The following is a 10592-nucleotide window of genomic DNA, read 5'->3' on the forward strand; positions in this document are numbered from 1 at the left end:
ATATGAAATTAGGGTATTCACCCTGGTTGAGTTATAACAAGAAATATTCCAGTATATATGAAATTAGGGTATTCACCCTGGTTGAGTTATAACAAGAAATATTCCAGTATATATGAAATTAGGGTATTCACCTTGGTTGAGTTTTAACAAGTGGTATCAGAGCCAACTCCTTGATTAATTTTTGAGTTATTATTTTAATATATATATATATATATATATATATATATATATATATATATATATATATATATATATATATATATATATATATATGTCAATGGATTAAGATTTATGAAATATTGAGTTGATAAATTTTTTTTTATTACTATTATTATTATTATTATTATTTAATAGCATTTTATGATATTAATATTTAAGTTATTGATCTAGCATTTTTAAATAGGCTAATTAAAGCGGAAAATCACCAAAGTGACATCTTTCGTGTAGATTAGTCTGTTCGGGGTGTTAGATATTTGTGTGTATGTGATTCATGCGGGTATTGACTGGCCCAAAGGAAAGTTAATATTTGGTCAAATTGCATACATACCTGTGGTGATAAATATGTGATGATTATAAAGGTAACTTAATGTGAATAATAAATCAATCCAAAGATAGATTTATTATTTGACATAACTTATCATCAATGTTTGATCACTACAACAAGAGTACCACTTACAGTTAATATTACTGTCCAAAGACTTGATATTAATGTTGTGCTAGGTATCTTGAAATGTCATAATTTGCTTTTAAATTTAAAGATTATGTGTTTAATTGCTTATTTTATGTGAGCATGATGGTTTATTTGATTCATTTTATTTTGTTCTGGATTCAGCTTTTATATCAACTACTTCTATATCTGCCAACATCAATAATGTCCCTATGTTAAATGGGACTAATTTTAAGGACTGGAAAGAGAATATGATGATTCTCTTAGGCTGCATGGATATAGACTTAGCCTTGAGAATGCCCAAATCCGATGAACTCAATGAGCAAAGTACTCAAGAGGATGAGGTTTATTGGGGTAAGTGGGAACGTTCAAATAGGCTAAGTCTTATGATCATGAAGCGCGGAATTCCAGAAGCTTTTAGGGGTGCGGTAACCGATGAGGTTACTAATGCCAGTGACTTCCTTGCGGAAATTCAGAAACGTTTTGCCAAAAACGATAAGGCTGAAACGAGCACGCTTTTAGCAAGCTTGATTTCAATGAAGTATAAAGGCAAGGGTAATGTTCGGGAGTACATCATGGAGATGTCTCATCTTGCTTCAAAACTTAAGGCTTTGAAACTTGAGTTATCTGATGATTTACTCGTGCATTTGGTTCTCATCTCTCTTCCTGCACAATTTAATCAATTCAAGGTCAGTTATAACTGTCAAAAGGATAAATGGACTCTTAATGAGCTCATTTCATTCTATGTGCAAGAGGAAAAGAGATTGAAGCAAGACAAAACCGAAAGTGCTCATCTGGCTAGCACTTCCAAGGATAAGGGCAAACGAAAGAATAAGGATAATAAGGTTGCTGCTTCTAATGGCCTAGAACAAAAGAAACAGAAAGTTGAGGTAACATGTTTCTTCTGTAATAAGCCTGGACATACTAAGAAGGAATGTACCAAGTATGCTGCTTGGCGTGTTAAGAAAGGTATATTTCTTACTTTGGTCTGTTCTGAAGTTAATTTAGCTTCAGTATCTAGAAACACATGGCGGTTAGATTCTGGTGCTACTACTCACATTTGTGTTTCTATGCAGGGTTGCCTGAGTTACCGAAAACCAAGTGATGCTGAAAGATGCATCTATGTCGGAGACGGTCAGTCAGTAGAAGTAGAGGCAATAGGGCACTTTAGATTATTATTGAAATCTGGTTATTTTTTGGATTTAATAGATACTTTTGTTGTACCGTCTTTCAGACGGAATTTAATTTCAGTTTCTGTTTTGGACAAATCAGGTTATTCTTGTTCATTTGGAAACAATAGATTTGCATTATCTATTAATTCAAATGTTGTAGGAACCGGTTTACTTAATGTTTATGATAATCTATATTTGTTGGAAACTGTTCCGTCCTATAATGAAACCTTGCATGTGGAATCACGAGGTACAAAAAGTAAATTGAATAAAGATAATTCGGCCTCATTGTGGCACAAACGCCTAGGTCATATCTCTAAATCTAGAGTTGAGCGACTTGTGTCCGATGGGATTTTAGATTCACTTGACTTTTCAGATTTTGATATTTGTGTTGAGTGTATTAAAGGAAAACAGACCAAAACAAATAAATTAGGTGCAAATAGAGCTACAGACGTCTTAGAATTAATTCATACAGATATCTGTGGACCATACCCTACGACATCTTGGAATGGTCAACAGTACTTTATAACATTCATAGATGACTATTCAAGATATGGCTACCTATTTCTTATACATGAGAAATCACAATCATTGGACGTGTTCAAAACATTTAAAGCAGAAGTTGAGTTACAACTCAACAAAAGAATAAAGAGCGTTAGATCTGACCGTGGTGGTGAATACTATGGTAGATATGACGGATCAGGTGAACAATGTCCAGGACCATTTGCTAAATACCTAAAGGAATGTGGGATCGTCCCTCAATACATCATGCCAGGATCACCTAGCATGAATGGTGTAGCAGAAAGACGAAACCGAACCCTTAAGGACATGGTAAGGAGTATGATTAGTCATTCTACTTTACCCGAAAAACTCTGGGGTGAAGCACTCAAAACGGCAGCTTATATCCTAAATCGGGTGCCAACTAAAGCGGCTGCTAAAACGCCTTATGAACTTTGGACGGGTCGAAAGCCCAGTTTAAAGCATTTTCATATTTGGGGATGTCCAGCTGAAGCGAGACCTTATAAGCCTCATGAAAAGAAATTGGACTCTAAAACAGTTAGCAGCTACTTTATTGGCTATGCAGAGCGATCAAGGGGTTTTAAATTTTATGATCCTGCTATTAGGTCAATTTTTTAGACGGGAACTGCAACATTTTTTGAGGATGTTGAGTTTGGGGGGAGAAATCATGCTAGGAATATTGTCTTTGAGGAGGAAGAGGGATCTACTATTGCTTTCGATAATGTACAGGTTTCACTACCTATCATTGATCAAGAAGTAAATTTGGATCCTCAACCAACAGACAATATTGTTCAACCCTTAATTGCAAATGAGGACATTGTTCCTGAAGAACAAACTCAACAACCTCAAGAAATATGCCATTAAGGAGATCCACTAGAGAGAGGAGAAATGCAATTTCGGACGATTATATCGTATATCTCCAAGAACGTGAGGTAGAAAGTGGAATGATGGAAGATGATCCAATCAACTTCCAGCAAGCCATGAAAAGTTCCAACTCTCATAAATGGATTAAAGCCATGAATGAAGAGTACAAATCTATGCAAGACAATAAAGTTTGGGAACTTGTCCCATTACCAGTTGGTACGAAGCCCATTGGTTGTAAATGGATATTTAAAACCAAGCGGGATTCAAATGGTAATGTAGAAAGGTATAAAGCATGTCTTGTAGCTAAAGGCTTTACTCAAAAAGAAGGAATTGACTTCAAAGAGACCTTCTCTCCAGTTTCTACGAAGGACTCTTTCAGGGTAATCATGGCACTAGTTGCACATTATGATCTTGAGTTACATCAAATGGATGTTAAAACAGCGTTTCTCAATGGTGACATTGATGAAACAATTTATATGGTACAACCAGAAAATTTTGTGTCCGAAGACTCAAAGAATATGGTTTGTAAATTAACTAAATCCATTTATGGGCTCAAGCAAGCTTCTCGTTAGTGGTACTTCAAGTTTCATCAAATTATTGTCTCATATGGTTTTGAGGCAAATCTTATGGATGAATGTGTGTATCACAAATTCAGTGGGAGTAAGTATATTTTCCTGGTTTTATATGTCGATGACATATTGCTAGCCACAAATGATATTAGCATATTGCACGACACCAAGAGATTTTTATCAAAACATTTTGAGATGAAAGATCTTGGTGATGCCTCCTTTGTCTTAGGAATCCAGATACACCGAGATCGTTCTAGGGGTATTTTAGGATTGTCACAAAGGACCTATATTGATAAAGTCCTCCAAAGGTATGGCATGCAAAATAGCAAACCAGGTGATACCCCTGTCGCTAAAGGAGACAAATTCAGTCTTAATCAATGCCCTAAAAATAGTTTAGAAAGTCAAGAAATGCAAAAGATTCCTTACGCTTCAGTTGTGGGGAGTCTAATGTATGCTCAGGTATGTACACGTCCGGATATTGCGTACATTGTTGGCATGTTAGGCAGATATCTAAGTAACCCTGGAATGGATCATTGGAGAGCAGCCAAGAGGGTTATGAGATATTTACAGAGAACAAAAGAGTACATGCTTACATATAGGAGATTGGATCAGTTAGAGTTCATTGGGTATTCCGACTCCGACTTTGCTGGATGCCAAGACAGCAGAAGATCCACATCAGGCTATATTTATCTGTTGGCTGGTGGAGCAATTTCATGGAGGTCTGCCAAACAGACACTCATAACTTCATCCACCATGGAAGCAGAGTTTGTAGCATGTTATGAGGCATCCAATCAAGGAATATGGCTATGAAATTTTGTCACTGGGCTGCGTGTTCTGGATGGTATTGAAAGACCACTGAAGATATTTTGTGACAATAAATCAACAGTTTTATATTCCAATAACAACAGGAGTTCTACAAAATCAAAATATATTGATATCAAGTTCCTAGTTGTAAAAGAAAAAGTACAGAGTGGACAGATATCCATAGAGCATAGTGGAACAAACTCCATGATAGCGGATCCACTTACAAAGGGATTACCACCCAAGGTCTTTCATGAGCACACTGCTCATATGGGTGTTGTCTCATTTGAGGATATCCAAATTTAGTGGGAGTTTATATTATTCATTGTATATTGCTCTATGTTATGTTTAGACTTTATCTATAAATTTGGATTGTGTTCTGCACAAAAAAAGTATTCATTTTATTGCACTCTGTTAAATTATGCTAAAGATTTGATCTCAATAAAGTTAAGTAGGACCAGTTGGAAATAGGCATGAATAGATCACATTGCATGTAATTTCCATGCTATGCACTCATGATTGATCTATGTCATTTAGCTGTGTAGATATATGTGACCATTGATTGGTCTAGTAACGATTGATGTAACAAAGGCCACCTTGATCCTATGTCAGTATAGTTAATGGACGAGATTGTTCGGATATACCCTAAGGACATGGTAGCAAATTTTGAGCTCATAAGGTTAAGCACATTTATTTGATTACATATGCATGTGGCCCAGTAGGAGATTGTTAGATTAATTTTTGTAATTAATCTATAATTTGGGTCACACATGTAAATAATTAAAATGTGTGTGCTATCATTTAATTAAGCCTAAATATAGTGATCTAATTAATAATTGATTAATTGGCTTAAGGGTATAATTGTCATGAGATTATTGTGTAGATACCATTAGATAATTATTATTTCTATGAGGGGCAGAAATATAATTGTGATAAAATTAAAACTGCCCTAGCAGTTTATAAATAGGGTTATGGTCCCCATTCTACCACTACGCATTCCAATTTCCGAAAATCCTCTCAGAGAGAAATTGACACAGAATCTAGTGGCCAGAATTGGAAGACCATCTCAAGGGTTTTCTTCCTATAAGGTTTCTCCTTCAATGGATTCAGGTATGTTTCCGCTATTATTTTTCTACTCATTTTTAATCAGGATATTCCAGTATATATGAAATTAGGGTATTCACCCTGGTTGAGTTATAACAAGAAATATTCCAGTATATATGAAATTAGGGTATTCACCCTGGTTGAGTTATAACAAGAAATATTCCAGTATATATGAAATTAGGGTATTCACCTTGGTTGAGTTTTAACAAGATAAAGACATTTTATGAAGATGACACTAGTTTTGTATGGAAGAAAAGAAATAAATTATAGAAAACAATTATTCTTTGTTTGCTTTGGACCATTTGGAGTAATTGGTTCAATATGTCTGGTTTAAAGGTTGTTTGGATGTTAATGTTTCCTCTTTGTGTACTCCTCCTAGTGTGCCCAATTGTTCTTATTGGGGCTAGACAATATATTCTTTATTTGTCTAAAAAATAAAAAGGTATATAATAACTAATTGGAAAATTCTACAATACTACGGGTGGTACCATGCCTCCAATGAGTATCATCTGTTGCATGGAAGATTTTGAATCACAATTGTCCAAATAGTAAGTTAAAAAAAAAAAATTGACAATTGAAATAGGTGGCCAATTGTTACCTACACCTGTGAGAAGACCATCTTCCCACCATCCTACCAACTTCTCCATAGTTCATCTCTAGTTTAGGAGTTGTATTTCGGATGAGAAATCATTTATTTTATGAGCTCCATTTCCTCTGAGAAATCTTATGGTTTATGAGCTCCATTTTTCAATGAGAAATCCTTTAGTTTATGAGCTCCATTTTCGGTGAGAAATCCCTCATCCCATTTCCAATGAGAACTTCATTCATCTTTCTTGTGAGAAATCCCTCTATTTGTATATTGGTTCTCTTCTATATTATGTTCTCATGAGAAATTCATCTTTCCTTCCAGCAACACTTAAGTTTTGTGAGGAATGACGTGTTGAACCTAGAAGGAGATGTTGAAGACCTGTTTCTAGTGGCATTGCTGGCTTTTGACAACATTTAAGTTTTTCGAGGAATGAGGTGTTCAAGACCTGGATTGAAGATGAACCTGGAAAAAAAAAAAAAAAAAACCCCTCGAAGTAATAATAAATGAGAAAAAAAACAAGAAAAATAGTCGAAGTTAAGTTTCTAACGAAGCAAGAAGAAGAAGAATGCTAAAAATGTATAATTTATTATGAATCCAAAGACGTTTGTGTCATAGTTATTAGAGTAGTTGTATAAGCTAAAAAGAATGTGAGTATTGTTGATGTTTTTTTTTTTTTTTTAAATGTCTCCACCGTAACATATATATTTCATGTTTTATATTAGACATTGATAGAAGAAAAGATTAATATTGTATTTATGGATTAATCACATTAATGAAAAAAAAAACATGTGTTTGTATTCATAATTGAACAATTGAAAATGATATAATGAAGGTGTTCATAATTTTGCTACCATTAAAAATGTAGAGAGATTTTAGGGGGATTTTGGAGTGGTAATTATATTTATATTTCATTTGGCATTTCTTTGTAAGATAGTAGTAGAAAATTTATTGAAATGTGAGATAAATTTTTGTTAAGATGGTGTGGTGGTGGAAGTATTATTCATTTATTATGTATTAGCTTGGTTCTTGTCATTTATACAATGAACTAATATAAAAGAAACAATGATAATAAGTTATTATGTCTATTTTTAAAAAGTTGAAGCCTCTAACATATATAGTATAGAAGAATGAAAATAAAAATGGAAGTTATTTTTTAGTATTTGAAATCATATTATAAAATTAACTTAATGATTTGATTTATTTTTTAGGAGCAAGTGCAATGGTGTTGAACTTTCTAAAAATCCAAAGAGACCTATCGAAACTTAGATACATTAATAGTAAGGCAAAATAGAAACATGTAAAGTAATCATTTATTTTTTGTATTGTTTTTATAGTTATATTTGTTTGAAATTGTTGTGTAGTAATGATCAATTGGGCATAATCAAAGAAGATGATAGAGGAGTGAAAATAAATGATGATGTAAAGACTAATACTTTTTTTGGTTTATGACACTTTACTCCTTTAACTTATAGCGTGTTTTGCACATTGCCCCATCGAGTTTAAAATCAAGCAATGTACCCTCCATACTTTATAATTGCATGTAATATGCATTTCTGGAGTGACTGAGTTACCTTAATTAGACAAAAGGTGCATGCGCTCTCCACGTGACCTATCAAATGAGGGTAAAATGGTCATTTCATTAAAAACTCTAAAACCCACCCTTCATCTTTCATTCATTCCTCCCCTTAATCTCTATTGTATGTCCTGCCTCCACCGCCATTGGTGTTGTCATCGATCCCTTCATTGACCACCCATCGCACCACCACCTTGCTATCGTGACTCCACCATCCTCCAATCCTACACCATCACTCTCCCAAACAAACTCTAGTCCCAACTCCTCCCCTAAATGCATCATTTTAATGTTCAGCCACCAACAAAACCTCGACCTCACCCTCCAAATATTCAACCACATCGACAAATTCCATCTCAATTTTGCCTACAATTATGAAACATACCTCGCCACGATAAAGCTATCAATTGCTTCAAACTTTTCAAATTTTATATTTTCCAGTTTCTTTAAATCCTATTTTTTTTCATTGCGGAAATTTAAATGAGAAAGGATTAGAAATTCTTAAGAAATTTTTTCATTTTCAGATTTTTGTTTCTCAAGCATTTTGTTGCATTTGGAAAGGTTGTCATTTGAATTTTGAATTCACTTTCTTTTTGGATTTTTATATTGTTTTTCGATCATTTTTTGTTTGACGATTTGAATTTGGTTGTTTTAAATTGTGATGGTGTTTCTATTTGGTGTTTTAACTGCTAGGTAAAACAACTTGTTTGGTTATGTTTTTTTTTTTTTTTTTTTTTTTTGTGAATTTATCTATTTTCTAAGATATTGCAAATGCATTTGGTCAAGCTTGTTTGGTTACCGAGAAAATGTGGTTTCTAGAAAATGAAAGAAAAAAGAAGGGTTGGGTTAGGGTTTTGGGGTTTTAAAATGAAAAGACTCTTTTGTCCTCACTTACTAAAAAAATGACCATTTTACCCTCAATCATGCTAATAAAACACATGTCATTCTATAAAAAAAATTAATGTCGTGACTCAGAAATGCACATTGCATGCAATTATAAAGCTTGGAAGGTACATTATTTGATTTTGAAAGTCTTCATGTTAAAGTCAAGGAAAGTTCAAAACAATATTCGCTTGAAAAAAATGTGCGGCTCCAAAGGTTAAAGTGTTTTTAATTAAGAAAAAGTTTCATTGCTTGTATATTTGTTGAAAATAATATTAATTTAAATATGTTTATGTATCTTTTCAGTTATATCTTCAAACACGATGCTCACCTGAGCAAGTGCTTAGAATTGTTGAAAATTTAGAACCAAAACAAAAAGCAGTCATAGAAGAGATTGGATTTGATAGTCTTTTGTAACTTTGATGTACCAAAATCAATCATGGTTTGTTTCTTTGGTTGGTAAATAATTTCAATCGAAACTTTTACACATTAGAAGTGTATAATACTTGTATTAAATTATCGTTGATTGATGTTGAATTTATTATGGGATTGAAGACAAGAGGGTTGAAAATTGATATAAAGATGTCATCAATAAAAATGATTTATATAAAAAAAATATTAGGATAAAAAGGGGGTGATTACCATTAGTTACGTTAGAAAATCAAATTAGAGAAGATAGAGAAAAAGAGAATGATTTTAAAGTTCATTTTGTATTATGTGTTGGGTACATTGTTATACCTAATAATGAAACTATGTGTCAAAACGTTTCTTCTTACATTTTATGGAAGACACTAGTCAAATAAAGAAGACACACACATCTAGGGAGAGAAAGCTAAGTAGATTCAAGATATCTTCATTTGTACAAAATTTAGAAAATATGGAAAAGCATAAAGCATGCGTGATATAATACAAATACTCCAATAACTTTTTCTTTTTTCTTAAACACCACATTTATAGCTAATAACCATTATTTGTTTTCCTTATAATCAATCCCCATGTCCACTCGGGAAGACGTGGTGGATTCACAATCATTCAATATACTTGAATTTCTTGTTAGTGATTATGTTTTTGACCAATCATTGTCAAGAAGGTTTGTAGTGTCTTCAACATTCATAGATGTATTGTAATACTTTTAAGTAATGTTTTTTCATGTGTCTTAAAAATTTTGTATTATATTATTGTTGTATTGAGCTTTTTGTTGATTTTGATCACGAACATGGAGTACATAGAGATTTTAAGTGTTTACTTCCTAGACAAAATTTGTTGGATGTTGTAAGTATATATTTCATTCATATTAATTTATTGTTTTTTTGAATGAAATAAACATTATTAAAATTATTATGCACCACAAGTGATCAATCTCAAAGCATCAAAGATTAATTTTTTTTTGAGGCAATTCATAGGAATACGGAGTATAAGATGCTATTTCCCAATGACATTTTCAATAAACTCATTTTTTTTTCTTATTGTTCAAGTATATTAATATATACTAATGTTTGTCTTATGTTGTATGACTAGCATATGATTTTGTCCGGGAATCAAACACTTATATTTGATCAAAAAAATCCATCGTAAGTACAGTACTGAATTCGACATTTTGTGAGAAAGTTAGTAATAATTTCTAGTGTTTTATTGTATATATCAAAGTTAGAGCAGTTATGGTTTTAACCATTAATATAGTTTAACCAATAATCCAACCTATGGTAATCACCCTAGAGGGAGGGTGAATAGGGTGATGGTCTCTTTTTGCAAATTTAAATAAGTGAATGCAAGAGACAATTATATGCAAGTATATAATAAGCAATATATAGACAATTGCATATAAATTAAAGAGTAGGGAAGAGAGAATGCAAACACA

General features: G+C 32.8%; 2 protein-coding genes across 2 annotated transcripts; both read left to right on the forward strand.

The window, feature by feature from the left end:
• The first annotated feature begins 939 nt into the window (after window positions 1–939).
• On the forward strand, window positions 940–1435 carry LOC117928374. The gene is made up of 2 exons (XM_034848268.1): window positions 940–1356; window positions 1421–1435. The coding sequence occupies exons 1-2, from the start codon at window positions 940–942 to the stop codon at window positions 1433–1435; spliced, it is 432 nt and encodes a 143-aa protein (XP_034704159.1).
• A 2761-nt stretch (window positions 1436–4196) lies between these two features.
• LOC117928375 (secreted RxLR effector protein 161-like) lies at window positions 4197–4598 on the forward strand. Its single transcript, XM_034848269.1, has one exon. It carries the CDS (start codon window positions 4197–4199, stop codon window positions 4596–4598), a length of 402 nt encoding a protein of 133 aa, XP_034704160.1.
• The last annotated feature ends 5994 nt before the right edge of the window (window positions 4599–10592 follow it).

The sequence above is a fragment of the Vitis riparia genome, chromosome 13 (assembly GCF_004353265.1).
Source record: "Vitis riparia cultivar Riparia Gloire de Montpellier isolate 1030 chromosome 13, EGFV_Vit.rip_1.0, whole genome shotgun sequence".
NCBI lineage: Eukaryota > Viridiplantae > Streptophyta > Magnoliopsida > Vitales > Vitaceae > Vitis > Vitis riparia.